At 63.2% G+C, this 18,273-nt stretch overlaps 1 protein-coding gene across 1 annotated transcript; it reads right to left on the bottom strand.

Annotated features, from left to right (window-relative positions):
• Positions 1–8,301: 8,301 nt before the first annotated feature.
• SNAI3 (snail family transcriptional repressor 3) lies at positions 8,302–14,207 on the bottom strand. Its single transcript, XM_045988624.1, has 3 exons — positions 14,132–14,207; positions 10,455–11,063; positions 8,302–8,525 (listed from the first exon to the last, which is right to left on the bottom strand). The coding sequence occupies exons 1-3, from the start codon at positions 14,205–14,207 to the stop codon at positions 8,344–8,346; spliced, it is 867 nt and encodes a 288-aa protein (XP_045844580.1). The 3' UTR covers positions 8,302–8,343.
• Between the last annotated feature and the right edge of the window lie 4,066 nt (positions 14,208–18,273).

Below are 18,273 nucleotides of genomic sequence, written 5' to 3'. Positions count from 1 at the left end.
TCGGGCTGCGTTGCCCTCTCTGCAAGTGTATGTGCAGACGTCTTGACCCCCGGACCTCAGGATGTGACTGTGTTTGGGGAGAGCATCTTTCAAGAGCTGATTAAGTTACGGTGAGGTCAGTAGGGTGGACCCGGATCCCAGGGCTTGGGGGACACGAGGAGATCAGACACGGGCACGCACCGAGGGAGGCCCACACGCGGACGCAGGGAGAAGATGCCCGTCCGCCGGCCACACAGAGAGGGACCGGCCTGCCCACACCTTTGTCTGGGACCGGCAGCCCCAGGACAGGGAGAGAGTCTCGGAGCGCTCAGCCCCACCTGTGGAGGGTGTCAGGGCGGCCCCGGCGGCCCGGAGTTAGGATGCGTTGTCGTCCCCAGACGCGGGGAAAGAGGGCGTTCTGCAGGCCGGTCTGTGTGTACTTCCCTGACGGCGGCCGGGGCCGCCCACCTGGCCCCGCGCACACCTGCTCCAGGCGTCCGGCTGGTCTTGGGAGGCGCTGGTGCCTTGCTGCTGTCTTTTCCTGAAAGGTTCATGTTCTGGCAGGAACAGTTTACGGTCTCGCTGTGAGCCAGGACCCGAGCCGGGAGGCCCAGAGTGTGGAGGCCAGATATCGGGCACCTGCTGGGTGCCGGGGGCGGTGGTGGGCGGGTCAGCTGCTACCTGTGTGGTCCCCAGGCCCTGTGAGTGGCGGCGCCAGACCCGGCTCGGGGAAATCCTTCCTGAATCTGCCCTCGGACTCCTGGAATCCCGGCCACTATCCTTCAGCCACCCTCTTTGGTCTTCCTGGCGTTTCTGTCCTGTTTCTCAAAGCCTGGTCAGAGGTGCCTGGGGGGCCCAGTCATGAAGCCTCTGCCTTCGGCTCAGGTCGTGGTTTCAGGGTCCTGGGATCGAGCCCTGCATTGGGCTCCCTGCTCCGCGGGGAGGCTGTTCCCCCCCCCCCCCCCCACTCCCCCTGCTTGTGTTCCCGCCTTCGCTGTGTCTCTGTCTAATAAATAAATAAAATCTTAAAACAAAAAAAAAGGCCTGGTCAGCTCGGTGAAATTTTGAGCATCCTGCTGTCCTTACGCGGTTTTCCGGTGAGGCCGCCCCCCCCCCCCCCCCCCCCGCTGCTTATGGCCCTTTGTCTTCCCCTGGGCAGGTGTTAAGAGAACCCCACTTCCCACGCTCAAGCCCCAGACCCGTCAGCGAGGGGTTTTCCTCCAGGCCCCAGGGCAGCTCCCCTTCCGCACGTGCCCGGCCACCCTCCAGCCATCTCTGCACACCCGGGCCTGCCGTTTCTAGAACTTCTGCCTCCTGATCTCCCCCGTTTCTGGTCTCTGATTTGCAAGAGAAGAGCTCAGAGTGTCTCGTTGGGCGGCAACGTGGTTTAGCAGCCGAGATCACAGGCTCTGAAGCCAGAGTGCGGAGCTGTAAGTGCAGCCGCCACCCACGCACCGCGTGACCTCTCTGGCGGGCAGGGTCTGCCGGATCCTGTCCGTGGGGGTCCACAGTCGGTACTGGCTGTTACCGGCCCCAGAAGAGCGCAGGTCGGTGTTGGCTCCTTCCAGAAGAAACAGCGTCAGGTGTTTAGATCAGTGAGTGAGTGACACGGCCACGTCTGCGCCCTCCGCTTCTCCGAAGTGAGCTCGTGTGTCCTCGCTCCGCGCGTGCACCCGGCCAGAAGCCTCGGCGGCTGGAGCCGGCCGGCGTCCCCCTGCCCACGCCGCTGACAGTGGGGATGGTCTCCACCGCCGCCCTCTTGCTGGCGCCCGCCACCGGGCCTGACGGTGGTCCCCACGCTGGTGCCGCGGCCGGCAGCTTCCTTTCTAAGGATGAGGAAAGGCCACAGCTACGAGATTAGTCCCGCAAATGGACTGGAGAAAACAGAAATAAAGAATAAAGAAATAAAAAATAAAGGTTTAGACGGAGCCTTGCCCTGCCCCCCGCCTGTTCCTTTATTCCCCCCCCTTTTTTAAAGATTTTATTTGAGAGCGAGCGTAAGTGTGGGGAGCGGCAGAGGCAGGCTCCCCGCTGACCAGGGAGCCCGACGCGGGACTCATCCCAGGACGCTGGGATCACGACCTGGGCCAGCCAGGTGCCCTTCCGTTCATTCCCTTGGGTTTGCCGAGCACCTGTCCGATGAGACACAGGCGCGGCACGTGGAGGGTTTAGGGTGAAGGTGGCCTTCCACAGGACGCCACGGGTCGTGGTCTTGGACGTGAGGTTGCCAGGGCGCTGCGCTGGGCGCGGGGGAGGCAGGTGTGGGTGGAAGGTGGGAACAGGGCCCAGGAGGCGCTCTCGCTGGTCAGGCTGGGAGCGCAGGGCTTGAGCTGAGGCGGTGGCGGGAGGACAGAGAGGATGAGCCTGGCGCCTCTGGGTGCGTGCAGGGCCCGGGAAGCAGGAGGCCGCCCCTGGAGCAGCGACGGGCGTGTCTCGCGTCTCGCCGTGCCCGGTGCGAGCTTCTCTCCCAGCCCCGGCGTCCGTGCACGGCCACAGGCTCCTGCTCCCGCCCTGGGAGCGCACGTGGGCGCGCAGTTCTCCAGCCGTCGGAGTGCGTCCACGGCCCGGGCTCAGCACCCGAGAGCTGTTAGGAGCTGCGCACTGCGCTCGTTCGGAATCCTCGGGACGAAGCCCACCACGTGCGGACACACCGTGCGAACGGGAACTGCTTCCCAGAGCGGTTTCAGGACAGTGGTGTGGTTTGGCATTGTTGCGAATCTGGGTGTCCGGAGTCCTGGCTGGAGCGGCCGGACTGTCCCGTCTGCCCGACCCCACCGACGGGACAGAAACGCACTCCAGCTCCCCCAGATGCCTGCGGCTTGTTGGGGTGACGCTGCCTCCCGGTGAGCTGTGACAGGGCATCTGACCTCTCGGTGACCGCCTCCCGCGCTCCGGCCCTCGGAGATCTGCCCCGTCCTTGGGGTCTCCGGCCTGGGCGGGGTGTCGCAGTGTCCGCATCGGTCGTTGGGAAAACAGTGGTTCATTCTTTTATCCGGAGCGTCCATATATTGATGTTTAACTTTATAATTAAAAAAAAATCATTTTCGGGGGTGGGAGGCTGGGGAGCCTGGTGGTGGGTACTGTGGAGGGCACGGATCGCCTGGCGCACTGGGTGTGGTGCGTGAACAGTGAATTCTGGTACACCGAAAAGAAATGAAGCTTTAAAAAAAAATCATTTTCTCATCAGAAAAGGCTTTGCATGAAAGCTGCCAAGAGATAGAAAGCTTCCGAAACGGTCATTTTCTCTTAAACGTGTAGGTGTCATGGGCAAGAAGTCCTGTTCGTTCTCCTGGAAGGGACAGGCTCCCTCAGTTCGTTCCTGACAAGATGCCTGCAAGGCGCACAGGCCTGCGTCCCTGTGGCACGTGCCCTCCTCAGAGACAACCTGTGTGCCCCGGTGACGGGCTCCGCACGCCTCCCATGTCTTCATTCGGAACAGGACAGAGGCCGGCACCCAGGGTTGAGGTTGAGTACAACTCAGGACGTCCTTAGGCTGCGTCTGATTTCCACGAGTGCGTGGTGGGGAGGTGCCAGGGCCCTGGGGCAGCGAGCTGGCAGGCCCGTGTGGAGAAGCCAGCGCCGAGCCCCCCCCGCAGCTCCCGCGCCATCGGCGTGTGCGCTCACGGTGAGGCTCTCCCTCGCAGCCGCCACGGAGGCGTGCAGACCGTTCGTGAGTGTTACAGCATCGCGGGCTGGGTTCTGTGAGGGGGGCAGACACAGCCGCCACCAAGGTCACCAGAGCCACAGGGACAGCGGCCGCACCGCATCTCACGCTCTGTGGAGGGGCTGGCGCGGGATCAGGGCTCCGACTGTCCCTAACCCAGCCTCTTTTTGGCCGATTCAGAACACTTGCGTTCCCGAGGTGAACATGCGGGTTTCAGTCCCCTGTTGCTCCAGGACCTTCCTAATACACTCTCGTTTCCGAGGTCGCTATGTCACTGTCTGGAGCCCAGGCCTGCTCCCAGCGGAGGGAAGGGGACTGGTGTCTGAAGCCACACGAGCCGAGTGATTACACGTCCTCCTGAAGGACCAGTGAGGGCGGATCTTCGCCGGAAAACAGAAGAGGCCCTGAGGGACAGAGGTGCGGGGAGACTGTTGGCAGGGGTGGCCGGTGCCCTCGGGCCGGCCTGGGGGTTGGGGGCGCAGCACAGACGGACGATGGGGGACGCAGCCCCGAACTTTTGCACGTACCAGGGATGTACGTGCCCAGCTGCTGAGACGGGCCCCGACCCTCTGCCCCTCAGCAGCCCCCTTGGCACCGCTGTGACCTTGAACCCCTGCCCCGTGTGTGCAGGGCCCTGAGGACGCTCCCAGCAGTGCAGAGGGGAGAGCGGGAGCCAGGACTCGCCAGCCGGGAGGTGTGTGCGGACTGTAAGAGGAGGTAAGGGTTTCTCTGAAGTTAGCTGTTCGGTTTTATTGGAGGAATCCTGAGTGTCTTTTTTCTTTCTTCTTTATTTGTTTTTTTTTTTTTTTTCCGCTATTAAATGTATTTGGTCCTCCCCTGAATTCTGAAATCGAGTTTAGCATGATTTCCTTTTTTACAGAAGCATAAGCCAGGGCCTTACAGTGGGATTGACTCAGCTAGGATCAGAACTCCTCACTCGGGGACCGAGCCAGGACACCCTGATTGCCAGTGAGTCCCACAGACTCTCCCGCTCGGGGGCGCCCAGCTGTCCCGGCCTCCTCGGAGCCCCTCTGAATCTTGGCGGCGTCCTCCCTGGAATGTCATGCCGTGCGCACGTGACAGAGGTCTGGAAACTTTTGTTCCATTGAACCTTGCCAGCGAGCTATACTTAGCCCCCAAGTGGAGGCCAGGAGTGGGTTCTCTGAGTATAGATAGTAACAAGCAGGCTATTTTCAAACTTGTAGAGAACCCCCCCGAATATTCCAGGCCAAAATGATATTTATGGAACCCTCTGGACTTCAGAAGGGAAGGCATAGCCCTAGTGTGTCTGCAGCGTGAGCAGAGTGGCTCCCTGGATGGGCGTGCAGCAGGGGACCGGGCCGCGGAGAGACTGGGTGTCCCTCTCGCACCTGTTTCCGGGACCTGAGCCCGCGGAGGCCGGGCGCTGGCGCCTGAGTCCAAGAACAGTGGTTTTCCTGGCCGGGTATCTGTGCTGACCCTGTCCGTCGCCCTCACACCGCCATCCAGGGACTCCTCTCTTGCTGAAAGATGGGGGCCCCAAGCTTGGAGGGCTTGTTACATGGTTTTCCTCTTGTCCAGAATCTCCCTGATCTCTTAGCCTTCCGTGTTCTGCTGGATGGAACCAGGGGAGCGTTGCCGGACGGGCTGCGGCCACAGCACCGGCTCCCAGCTCTGCGGCCACAGGGCCTCTGCCCCGCCCCCCGCACTGGCTCTTGCCTTGGAGGGAGGGGACCCAAAGGCCTTCTTTAGGGTGAAGAGGGGACATGTGTTCAGCAAAGTCTGGGCAGGAAAAGGAAGCCTTTGGGTGGAGGGACCCAAAGAGCAGCTCCCGCAGAAAGCCCAGCCGCGCCCACACCCCCAGGACAGACGCGAACGAGGCCTGGACCCCCTTCCTGCTTCCCACTCTGTAGGTGTCGGGATGGGGGCTCCAGAAAGCCAACTTTGTAATGGGCGTCCCAGGTGAATTCTGACAACCAAAGTGACAAGGAAAGGCAGGGGGCACGGGGCAGGGGGAGCTGCCAGCCGCTCGGGCCGGGCTGCGTGGCCCCCCGTGATCTGACCGCAGCCGACGCACTCCCGGTGGGCCGTCTCCCCCATTCATCCTCCGCTGGCTTCCCGGCAGGCGCTCGGGCCTTTCCTCACCCTGTCTGCCAGGCCAGCCTCCACCGCCCTGCCCTCTGCCAGTCCAGATATAAATGCAGGAGCATTTTCCATGGGCCGGTACAGAAGGGCAAGCATTCGACTCTATTTTAGAGCCGCGAAATTCCCTGCCTTCATATCCAACAGGTGCACCACCTCCTTTAGACATCGGGACCCAGAAATAGACACAAGCTACAGTATAGCTTCCTTCAGGCATCTGGATGCTATTAAACAACAACAACAAAAGGCCTCCTGTGAGAGGGCGGGACACAGGCCGATCGCTGGCTTGACCCTCTCAGCAGAGGAGCCGGCGCTCTGGGAGACTGCTGGGAGGGAGGGCCGCCCTGCGAGCGTCGTCCCTGCTCGGGACGACGGACAGGCGGTGGGGACGGGCACGGGAGGTGTTCGCAGTAAATCCGTCAGTTAAATCGACTGCGCCCACCCGCCAAACCTTTGTGGACTGAGGAAGAGAGGCTGACCCCAGGCGTCTCTTGGCAGACTCTGCTCATGTCAGCTGTTGGGGTGGATGGTGTTGAAATCCTGACCCCCAGGCCCTCAGAATGTTGCCCCGTTTGGAACCAGGGTCTTTGGAGTTGATCCAGTTCAGATGACGTCATCAGGGGGTCCTAACCCAGTACGCCGGGTGTCCGCAGGAAAAGGGGGGTTTGGACACAGAGACGACGCTCAGTCAGGAAGACGCCGCGTGAGGCGGAGGCAGAGATGGGTGACGGGTCCTCCAGCTGAGGACGTGGAAGGTGCCGGAGAGCCAGCAGGGGCCAAGAGAGGGGCCCCAGGAGGAACCAGCCCTGCTGGCACCTGGGTCTCAGACGTGCGGCCTCCAGACTGTGGGGGAGTGGACCTCTGTGGTTCAAGCCACCCAGTGTGGGGAACTTGGTTACGCAGCCCCAGGACGCGGATATAATAGCTAAGCCATCTGCCCCTCGGGGCACGGCTGATCCCTGCGGAGGGAAGGCAGCGGTGCGGCCCGGGAGTGTGAGTGTGAGCGAGGCTTTCCCAGAGAGGGTCTTCCTTCAACCTGCTGATACGGTCCGGTACTTGCTGCAGCCGCGGGTTCCTGGGTGGCCAGTTTCGTCAAGGAGAAGCCCAAGATCATGGTCAAGTTTCCTCCGGGGTGTCCCCAAGGCTCCTCCAAGGGCCGTCATCAAAGCGGCCCCAGAGGAGCCTCCAGCGGGATCTGCAGGAGCCGTGTGGCCAGGGCGGGCCTGGTTCCTCAGCAGGGCCACAGGGCCTGGGGCCGAGACGGGGCCTCTGCCGCTTGCCCTACGGCCCCCTTCGCGGCGAGGACCAAGGTGCCTGACTTTGTCCCTCCGCCTGGGCCAGAAGTGGCGTTGCGGACAGCTGGCCAGCCCTCCCGCAGAGAGGAGCAGGTGTCCCCTCCGGGCGTCAAGAACTCAATCAGTCCCCGTGAGACGCAGGCCGCCCTCCCGGGGCCAGCCGGAGCGGCCAAGATGTGCTGGCGGGAGGGAGGGCCAGTCCAGCAGGTGACCGCCCGGCGGCTGGAGGTGGGACGAGGCTGCCCCGTGGGGGCTGGAGGCCGGGGCCTCCTGTTGGCCTCCGAGTCTGTCCGAGAGGCCTGTCTTGGGCAGCGTCAAGGTCTGCCCCTCTCTCAGCTGGTGGATGCCTGCAGCCTCAGGAAGGGCAGGCAGAGGGGAGGTGACGGTGCCACGGGCGGCCACGGACACAGTCCCTGGGTGCTGTGGTGGTCTCCGCAGAGACGGTGCAGACCCAGACTGGACGGCCTTCCGAGCACCCTGCCAGGGCGGGCACGTGCAGCCCACGGCTGCCTCTTCCCTGGGCCTTGATTTCCCCGGCCCTGCTCACACCCTGTCCCCAGCACGTCCACGCCCCATGGCTGCTCTCCCTCCTGTCTAGTGCTGTCCCCATTTCTGGTCTCTTTCTTCCGAAGACGGTGCCTCCAGCTCGTGCTCGCACCGCTGCCTCCCACCAGTCCTGCCCTGCATCCCTCCGTCTCACGGCTCCACGCCCTCGCCGTCCTCCCCCACTCTGTGGCCAGAGGGCCACGTCGCCCTCCTGCAGCCCCCGAGGACGGCTCCAGGCTCAGCCTCCGCCGTTGACTCAGAGCCTCAGAGGACACGTGGTCGTCGTCTGCCCTGTGGTTGTGCTGGGGCCCTCGCTCTGGCTGGGGCTGCCTGGGCAGGTGGGCGGGGGCGGGGTGCGTGCACCCCTGACGGGACGCAGCCGAGCCCGGAGTCCAGACCAGCAGCCGGCGGCGGGGAGCCCTGAGGCGGCTCTCCCCACGAAGGCCAGAGGAATGGCAGGCGCGGGCCACGCTGGCAGCTGTCCCCCACCGGCCTTTAACTCTGGGAGAACAGAAGCAGAAACCAGAGCAAGTCAAACACAGGACAGTCCTCGGTCACCGTCTTCGGTCACTCACCCTAACAGCCCTCCAGGCTTCTCGGGTTCGGGATGGGGTGGGCGGCGGCAGGCAGAGAGGAGAAACACCCCACGGGCGACTGTGGGGCAGGGCAGCACGGCAGGTCCGCCGTCCGCTCCTGGGGTGACGTCCTGTCCCTCCTGCCTGCACCGAGCCCCCCTCCTCAGGGGCCAGGGCAGCAGCCGGACTCCTGGTGCCGCGCCAGGAGCGACATGCGAGAGAAGGTCTTGGCACAGTTCTTACATTGGTACTTCTTGGTGTCGGAGTGTGTCTGCAGGTGGGCACGGAGGTTGGAGCGGTCGGCGAAGGCCCTGCTACAGTGAGGACAGGTGTAGGGCTTCTCACCTGGCGGAGGAAGGGGAGCGTGGGTCAGGGTCCCTCTGCCTGGTCATGGGAGCTGGCCCCGCGTTCGTGGGTCGTGTTTACAAACGGACAAGCCCCGGGGTGCCTGGGTGCTCCCCTGGTGAGCACCTGCCTCTGGGTTCCAGCCCAGGTCATGGTCCCAGGGTTGTGGGGTGGAGCCCCAGCTCAGGCTTCGCTCAGCGGGGAGTCGGCTTGAGCTTCTCCCTCTCCCCCTGCGCCCCCCAATAAATAAGTAAAATCTTTAAAATAAAAAATAAGTGAATAAGGCCCTCCATCTTCTCCAGATGTCCGTGCCCGTTCTAATGCATTCTCTTCCTTCAGCGTCCTTCCCCAGCAGTCATGGAGGGGCCTCAGCCCGGCTCCAGGAGGAAACCCTAGGACCAACAGGCCCACATACATAGTCAAGGTCAGAGCCGCTTGGGAACAGGATGGACGGTCACATCCGGGGGCCTTCTGGCCGCCGTTCCTGCCGCGGGAGGACGGGGTGGCAAGCGGCGCCGCTCCCGGATCGGCCGTGAAGGCGGGCTGGAAGGACGGAGCCCGGCCCCCGCAGGGGACACGGGCATTTAGGAGCGTCTTAGGAACCTTGTGTCCTCCAGAGCACCTCCAATCAGGGCGCCTGGGGATTTGCACAAAGTCCTTCCGTTGGGAGCTGGGCCCCCGGCACAGCCTAACAAGTGTAAGATGACCACTGGGGCTCATCTGTCCTCTGCCCCTGTGCAGTGACTCCCAGCTCTCCGCCCTGCGGAGGCCCGAGAGGCCCCAGGCTGCCGTCCCCACGGCCCCGAGCATCTCTCCCTGCCGCTCAAAGCCCGGACACCCTCCAGCCCGGTCCGTCTCCTGCGGGGCCTCCCACACTCTGGGCTCCCAGACCCAGAGCACGGAGTGCCTGAGAGTGTGGGCTGGGCACCCAGGGACGTCTCTGCGGGGGCAGCTGAGGAAAACCAAATGGAATTTCAGCTCAGACAGCGGCTCCTGCGAGACCCTTCTTTCGAGCCTCTGCCCGGCTGGGACTCCCAAGAGTCCTAATCACAGAGACTCGGGCAGGGAGGCTCCGGGGACGGGAGGCACGCGTGGCAGCTGGGCCCTGGCCCGCAAGTCTTGTTCCGGGCCTTCTGTCTGTGCCGCCCTCTCCCTCTCCTGGTGGGCCTGGGTGCGGTGTGGTCCTAACTCCTGCCCTCGGAGTCGAAGTGCTGAGGCCTCTGGCCCTCAGGTCTGGGCACATGCCCCTCTCTTTCGTCGGCTCGTCTGTCTCTGTCTGTCTGTCTGTCCGCAGCTGCCCTCCTCTCCCTTCCTGTGTTCGGGCCTCCTCTCCCCTGGGATGGGTTTGCTCCCCGGCCCTCATCAAGCCCCAGCTGTCTGTACCCTTCAGGCAGTCTGTGTCCCCCGTGCTTGCCACCCGCCTTTCTCCGTCCCCCGCTCCTCCCGCTCCAGAGTTCCGGAAGGCCGCGGGAGGTGACAAGTCAGACCCACAGAAGCTGGGGGCATCCTGTGCTTCGCCAGGTGTTGTGGGGTGAATTGTGTGTCCCCAAACAGGTGTCTTTGTGTCATAACCTCCACTGCCTGTGGACGTGACCTGACCTGGAACCCGGGCCCTGCAGATGTGACCAGGTTAGGGTGGGGCCACCCTGGGTGTATGGACCCTGGCCCCCATCCTGGTGTCCTCACGACAGAGGCAAATATGGACGCAAATACGCGGAGGGGAGAGGGCACATGAGGACGGGGGCAGGGGCGAGGGACATGGCCACTGTGGAGGGTCACCCGGGCCTCCCCGGCGCGAGAGGAGGCAGGAAGGACCCTCCCCGGAGCCTCTGGAGGGAGCCCGGCCGTGTCGGCCCACTTGTTCGGGCCCTCCGGTCCCGTCTGGGGCCAGGCCCGAACCCTGCCCCCCGGGGCCTCCCACCAACCCACCTGTGTGGGTGCGCATGTGGCCCTGCAGCAGCCAGGGCCGGGAGAAGGCCTTGCCGCAGACGGCGCAGGGGCAGGGCAGCGTGTGGGTGCGCAGGTGCATCTTGAGGGCGCCCAAGCTGCCGTACTCCTTGTCGCAGTGTCTGCAGGAGAAGCAGCGGCGTGCCCGCGGCTGGCAGTGCAGCTCCCGGTGCCGGGCCAGCCCCGCCGGCGTGTGGTAGGGCTTGCCGCAGTGCACGCACTGGAAGCCGCCGGGGGCCCGGGCCGCACCCAGCCGGCCATCTGCGGCGGGGTCCCCGGCGGGGCCCGGGACCGGGGGCCACCGTGTGGGCAGCAGCAGCAGCGGGGGCAGGTTGAGCTGGTTCAGGCTGTCTTTGAGGGGTACGCTGGGGGCCCGGCTGGCCCAAAGGTGCACCGGGCCGACGTGCAGGGGGTCTGGCCCGGGGGCCCCCCGCGCTTCCTCGTGGCGGGGAAGGGGCAGGGAGACGCGGGCGATGACAGAGTTGCGCTCCCAGGGCCCGGGAGGGGCAGCAGGTGTGGGAGAGGCCGACTTATCTGGGAGGAGGACGGGCACCACCAGGCCCCTGCAGGCAGAACGGGCACCATTGACTTCTGGAAGGGAGGACGGAGAGAGAAGGTACAGGTGAACATGAGCCCCCACACCCTGTCCTCAGACTTGCCCTGCTTGGTCCGACCCCAGGCCTCCTCTAGGTCATCGCCGTTCAGTTCGCAGGGAAAGGACTGACGAGGCGGGGTGTCAGCTCAGGACGTGACCACGGGGTCTACGGGACAGATCTCAGTGCTCTAAAAACAGAGGAAGAGAAGTGCCCAACTGGCTCCCAGAAGAGCCCCCGTGGGGCCGAGGGAGGTTCCCCCGTGACCCAGGCAGGGCAGGCCTCCCTGACCCCCGTTCCACCCCGGGGCCAGCTCAGAGCCGCGGCGCCAGGCTCCCACACGGCGCTGATTCAGAGCAACACTTGGCCGTCGGCTACAATGTATAAAACAACTAATTAGCCTCCAGTCACCCCCGATCACCCCTCACCCATGGCGACGGAGGTGCGCACAGCCTCCCACCAACGCTGCCGGGTCGACAGCTGCTCGGTGGTACCGCCACAGCCTCCAGGGGCAGCTGGTCCCCAGGCTGCCGCGCCCAAACTTGGGGGCCGGCACCCCCACTCTCGACCAGATGGGAGCAGCGGAAGCCCCCCGTGTCGACAGGTGAGTGGCTAGTTACATCCCGCATTTCCCCCAAACCCAATCTCCACACAGCCCCTGACCCACTTCGTGCCCCAGATGTGATGGAATGAATTCCTGGCCTGGTTTCTCCCTTCATGCCAAGGCTTTGGGTGGAGAAAGGCGGCCCACGGATGGGGAGAAAGTACTTGAGATCACACACCTGGTAAGTCACTAGTATCCGGAATATACAACGAGCTCTTGCCACGCAGCAATGAGAGACAAATGATAGAATTTTAAAACGGGTAAAGGATCTGCATAAATGTTTCTCCAAACAAGATATACGGATGGCAGGGTGCCTGGCTGGCTCAGTTTGTAGGTCATGTGACTCTTAACCTCAGGGTTGTGAGTTCAAGCCCCATGCTGGGCGTGGAGCTTACTTAAAAAAAAAAAAAAAGCGAGAGAGATACAAATGGCTCACAAGCCCAGGAAGAGGTGCTTGCCCCCACTAGCCAGCAAGGAAATGCAAATTAAAGCCACAACCAGATAACATGTCATGCCCACTAGGATGGCTAGAATTTAAAAACAGCCAATTGCGGGGCGCCTGGGTGGCTCAGTGGGTTAAGCCTCTGCCTTCAGCTCAGGTCATGACCTCAGGGTCCTGGGATCGAGTTCCGCATCGGGCTCTCTGCTCAGCAGGGAGCCTGCTTTCCCCCCTCTCTCTGCCTGCCTCTCTGCGTACTTATGATCTCTCTCTCTGTCAAATAAATAAAATCTTAAAAAAACAACAGTTGCAAGTGTCAGTGAGGAGGTAGAGAAATGAGGACCTTTAAGGAAGGTTCCCATCCTCCACTCTGCCCTGACTTCACCCCAATCCTCCAATTATAAAATAGCACACCCAATTTCTGTCCTCCAGAGAGAGTAGCAATGGCAAGCTAAGAGACAAAGGCAAGGAAGTTCTGGGAAGACAGCCCTGGGATGCCAGAGAGCCTGAGACGCCACAGAAGCACCACGAGGGGCCTTTCTACTGGGGAAAAGCGGCACCTTTCCTGTCTCAGGGACGCAGCCACCACCCTGGCCCCAGGTATCTCAGAGCCAAACCCTGTTTTGGGGGCTGCAGGGGGAAGGCAGGGGAGAGAGGCAGCCGTGTTAGTGGCCCTGCCCCATGCCTCTGCTGGTCCTTTACATGCCTTCCGTACTTCCTGGGGCTGCTGGATGTTCTTACCGGTCCTGGGACTCAAATTCCTGGGAGAAGAGACTTTTAAGTTCCTTCTGGTTTTGGACGTTCTCTGGGGGAGGCCTGAAAAGGCACTTACTTAAAACCAGAGAGTGAGGGGCCCCAGACAACATCCTAGCGGGAGGAGGCTCCCAGCGGTCACCAACTCTCCGCAGGCAGGGGGGTGACAGGAGGAGGGAGGAGGATGGGAGGTGGCTGAGTGTGACTTTTGTCCCTGGCTGCCCTGGTCTGCACGGTCTGCACAAAGGGTAGAGCCAGGTGCGTGCTAAGGCCGGGCTCTAGACAACTACTAGGGCCCGTGTCCATTCCATTTCTCAGCATAGACACACATATATCTGAAGCGCAGGTTTCCCTCCCCTGAGCCCTGCACTCTGAGGGTTTCTGTTCTCTTTCATTTTATGAAAACCACGGGTGGTGACTCATTAAACTGATTTCAAAACGCAGAGTTCAGGAGCCCAGTCCTAGGAGGCACCCCGGCCGCAGTGGGCCCCAGGACGGATCCACGCGGCGGCCTCCACAGTGTCCCTCCTCCCCTCTTTGTCTGGATCACCAAGCAGTTTCCCTAGGGGAGGGGGGCTTCACCCCCCAAGAAGCAGCTGAGCTGTGGGGAAGGGCTCTGACCACTCTAGGGAGACCTTTGTCCCGGGACCTTCTTGTGTCCCTATGCCTAGCAGGGACTGGGGATACATAGACAGTCCTGGGTCCCGGACGTGCGTCTCCCCACTGAGCCACCCTTGGGGTTGGGGGAAGGGCTGCAGCCCCAAAGTGCCCCCCACAGCTAGCTCTGAGGAGCTGTCACGGGGGTGAAGGGAGGCCGGGGGGGAGGTGACCCCCGGAGAGGCGTGAGGAAGCACTGGACCGCGGGGAGGAACGCCGCAGCAGCTGGGCTTAGGCACACAGAGCCCATGGGTCCCTCTTCTGGGCTCCTCTGGATGCTCTGGGGGAGCACTCGGACAGCATCCCCAAGTTCTCCCAGTCTCTCTCCCCACCAATCCCCGGGACCCCATCACCCACCACCCAAGCCTCCCGCCCCAGGGAAGATGGCTCCGGGGCTCCCTTAGCTGCGATGGGCTCACCAGGCCCCAGGCGGAGAGCCCCACAGTGACCGCGAGCCTTGAAACTTCTCGGTGGGGAGAGTCCGCGCCTGTTCACCGGACGCGGGGCCGAGGTCCCCGAAGCGGACAGGCGCCCGCAGGCCACCCTCGCACCCGGGGTCTCGCTGCCGCTCTGCCTCCCACCGGGACAAGTCCGAGGGCCCGGCAGCCCCTACCTCTGCGCGAGTCCGGCTGCCTGTACTTGGGAGCCCTGTGGCTGGAGTGCGTTCTCACCAGGAAGGAGCGCGGCATGGTCCCCTGCGGACGCGGGTCCCCGACGCGGGCGGCGCGGCAGGCAGGTGGCGGGAGGGCTGGCTCATTAGCATAGCGCTCGGCCTGGGCCAACCAGCGCGAGGCGCGGCCGGGGCGGGGTCGCGGGGCGGGGCTTCGGGGCCACGCCCAGGACAGGTGCGCGGGCCGCGGGGGAGGGAGCGCGTGGCCGCCGAGTCCTCCCCACGGGACTGCCCTGGCGCGCGCCGCGAGTCACGCCGACCCCTGGGGCCTGGCGCACCCACTCACCGTGGACGAAAGGGCGGAGGTCAGGGCTGGGCGGAAGCCGAGCCGGGCTCCCGTCCACCCGGCGGTGGAGGCGAGCGCTGAACCCCTGCTCCCGCTGGGCCCTGCTCCCTGCACCCGGCTTGGGCGCAGACCCGCCGCGGTAGGATCGGGCGCCGCACTGCAAAGCTGACCCGGCCGGCCGGCCCTGGTGGCGGCGGGGTCAGCCGCCTGGGGGCGAGGGGCCTTTCCGCGGGCTGAAAGCCGGGGAGCGCTCCTTCCCTCCGAGGACAAGGCGTTAGAGGCTCCGTTCCTGGGGAGCAAGGCCACAGCCTGGAATTCTGGGGTTCCGAGGGGATCTGAGCTGCGGCCACGGGCAGTTCCCTCCAAGAGGGGAAGCGTGGCCACTGTGCACAGACCAGCCTGTGCCCCTGCTTCCTGCCACGAAGAGTGGGATGAGCCGTGTCTGAGTGTCTGGTCCCTTTGGATGTGGGCGTTTCAGGACTTTGGGGATCAGACGGGGCGTTCCCTGGGTGAGTGGACACAGCGCCAAGGCTGTCCCCGACAGCTGTGGGGTTTTCCCGTGAACTTGCAGCAGGCCTGCCTTCCTTGGAGGCCCGGGTGGCAGGTGAGGGCGGGTGCTCTATGCCAGCTGTGGGCTTGGGGGGCGACGAGGAGGAGTTGACGGTGAGCCGGTCGACGGACCTCGGGAGAAGCAGGGAGCGAAGGCCATGTCCCCCAGGGTCTTATGTGCATGCAGCGTTGCAGGTGAGAGGCTCCGAGACGCTAGCCAGTGGGGGTTAGGACCCAGGCTCGCACGAGGCGTGTGCTCCAGTCTGGGGTCTGGGGCTTGGTGAGAGCAAGGAGGGGCAGGTGCCGCATGGACAGTGGGCACGCCTTTCTCCTGCGGGCCACAGCCTGGCCCTGTGCAGTTGTGCGTGTTGATTTCAGAGGACACGTGGCTGCTTTCTGCTTATCCACTTGTTCTGTGGCCTCATGAGCCTTCTTTATACCCTTTCTTCCTTCTTCCTCCTCCCAGATGTGGAGAAGGCTTGCGGGTACCTGCTAGCCCTCCACGCACACTGCCCTCCTCTCCCGGTCATCCACCGTGGGCCATCAGCCGAGGTAGGTGACGTCCCTCATCCCCAGAGAGAGGCCCACACTACTTAGGGAAATGAGTGTCCCCCATCTCATCCTGGAAATGGCCCCTGGGATCCCACAACAAAAGAGTCGCACCCACTTCTCAGCCCTTGCTGGGGTCATGCAGACTCACTGGCTGTGGCTCACAGGGTCATGTCTGGCTGGACCCAAGAGGGACCCACAGAGGAGGACGTGGGCATCTTGTCCACACCTGTGCAGGGCCAGGGAGGGGAGGCCGCTGTCCCTTTGCTCTTGCGCCGTGTCCTTCTATCCTCATTATGGCCGCTTTACCTGGCAATTAGGCCTCACACCCACCCACTTCCCTCCAGTCTCCTGGAACTGCCCCTCTTTCAACCAGAGCAGGGACCAGAGTCCTTGCCTTCCAGGAGAAATCACAGCAGTCTTCCCTTGATACCTAAGACCCTGGGGAGGACAGCTGGCTCGGAGCTGGGCTTGGGCCCCGCCCATCTGCCTCTCTCAGGTGCTAAGCCTCGCTTGGCAATTAGGGTAGGCACCTGGGAGCGATTGCTGTAGTTCTGGTTAGGTAGTTTTTCTTCTCATGTGAATGTGTTTTTATAGTCTTTTTTCCTGCCTTACGAAGAGTAAGACAGGTTGTGCTTGACTCTGCGCACGTCTGTACACATACATCCCCAGTGCTCACTGTTTAACTGGTTGGGTTTCATGACCAGTTTGGGGGACCTGCTCCCCATCAGACTGCATCCCGATGGGGGCCCAGCCGGGAGCCCTCACTCTTGTGCCTGCGTGTGCACGGTGGGGACCAGCGGCGCTTGCTGGGTGAGACAGAAGGGCATTGTGAACCCCCAGTGTGGCCCCGGGCATGCACACCCCTGGGGCTTGGAGGAGAGGTCAGCTTCTGGGGAGGGGACCCCAAGAGTCCAGGGACCGGGACTCTTGGAACAGTGCTCGGAACTGGACCTCATAGCTGGGGCTCAGCTGTCCCAGGACCCCAGAGGGGTGGCCCCTCACACTGGGGGTGCCAGCCACAGGGATGAAGAGCCCCTGCCCCAGCGTAGGTTGGGGGTGTGGCTGTGGCCGCCATATCCTAACCTGGGGCAACCTTGTGGCCGTACGAGGTCATGGGCTTGTGGAAATTGAGACCCCAAGTTCTAGCTCCCAACATCCGGTCAGATTGGTGGCTGATGTGTGCTTGGTTACCCCCAGAAAAGGGGAGCTCATTCCATTTTGAGGTCTGTTACAGCTGATGCTGGTTCTTAACCTGGGGTCTGGGAGACATGTCCTGTGTGAGACAGGGAGGGACATTGTCCCTTCGCACACAGCTTATGCACACAGCATGCAGGAGAGTCCTAGACGTGGTGTCCTAGGCATGCTGGGGAGCCCAGTGTTGGGCCCTGAGGAGGGTTTCAGGGGCGGCAGGGGAAGAAAGCAGCGGGGGGCCGAGCAGGGGTGCGTGCGCGTGCTGGGCTGTGGCCTGCCGCGTGCACACATGATGTGTGTGTGTTTGTAAGGCCGCAGGCGCTGTTCCCGAGTGATATGGGTGTCAGGCATCAGGACGCCCAGGGCCTAAAGGAGAGGGGTCCCTTGGGTCCACAGCAGAATTCCCCACTCAGCACCTCACTGCCTCCTCCCTGCACCGTGGAGCTGGCCCCTCTTTCCCAGCAGGTTGTTGGACACAGGGAGGGCCACCGGTCACGCTGCTGTCTGTCACCGGGAGGGGCTGGAGGCCGTCTTGCAGACCAGCCCCCAGCCAAGCCCACAGCCCGCGCTGTGCTTCTCACACCAGCCACCGGGGGGCAGAGGCCAGGAAGCGCGGCCTGTCCTTGGAGGCTCTCGGGAGAGGCGTGCTCAGTTCTCTGTTGCAACTTCCAAGCAAGGCCCGCGGCGGGGTGGGGGTGGGGGTGGGGTGGGGGGTGCACCGGCCAGACAGGAACCTCCTGGGTCCCAGGTCCAGGGTCCCTAGCTTCTGGAAGCCACTGACTGCAGGGCCTGGAGTGTCCTCCAGCCCGGAAGGAATCCACAGCCGGCCTCTTGGGTCCCGAGCGCCTCCTCTGCGGCCCGGGGGGCTGCCCGCACAGTCAGCAGGAGGCCCCCATGGGAGCCCCGCTGGCTGTGCCCCCGCTAGGTCAGGCAGTGGGCCAGACTCACAGGTGTTCAGCTCCCGCAGGCCCGGGGATGAGGAATGCACCAGCGCTCAGGGGCCTGGGGGTGGCGAGGGCTGTGCGCTCCGGGGGTCCTGCCTGCCTGGCCCGGTGCTACCGTAGGAGGCTGTAGGTGCCTGAGATCCAGACACACTTTCTTTCTTTCTTTTTATTAATTTTTTAATTTTTAATTTTTTTTTAAAGATTTTATTTATTTATTTGACAGAGAGAGAGAGAGATCACAAGTAGGCAGAGAGGCAGGCAGAGAGAAAGACAGAGAGGGAAGCAGGCTCCCCGCTGAGCAGAGAGCTGGATGTGGGGCTCGATCCCAGGACCCTGAGATCATGACCTGAGCCGAAGGCAGTGGCTTAACCCACTGAGCCACCCAGGCGCCCCAATTTTTAATTTTTTTTAACAGACAGAGATCCCAAGCCGGCAGAGAGGCAGGCAGAGAGAGGAAGAAGCAGGCTCCCCGCCGACCAGAGAGCCCGACACGGGGCTCGATCCCAGGACCCCGGGATCATGACCTGAGCTGAAGGCAGAGGCCTCAACCCACTGAGCCACCA

The sequence above is a fragment of the Meles meles genome, chromosome 19 (assembly GCF_922984935.1).
Source record: "Meles meles chromosome 19, mMelMel3.1 paternal haplotype, whole genome shotgun sequence".
Taxonomy (NCBI): Eukaryota; Metazoa; Chordata; class Mammalia; order Carnivora; family Mustelidae; genus Meles; species Meles meles.
Note: the sequence above shows the minus strand (reverse complement) of the source record. Positions and strands in the feature narration are given on the sequence as shown.

What these genes read in the sequence shown, in the direction of transcription:
- SNAI3 (XM_045988624.1), bottom strand. Translation starts at nt 14,207, where the DNA reads ATGCCGCGCTCCTTCCTGGTGAGAACGCACTCCAGCCACAGGGCTCCC. An exon ending in GCAGCCGGACTCGCGCAGAG is followed by an intron (nt 11,064 to 14,131) that starts GTAGGGGCTGCC and finishes CCTCCCTTCCAG; the next exon opens with AAGTCAATGGTGCCCGTTCT. An exon ending in CCACATGCGCACCCACACAG is followed by an intron (nt 8,526 to 10,454) that starts GTGGGTTGGTGG and finishes TTCCTCCGCCAG; the next exon opens with GTGAGAAGCCCTACACCTGT.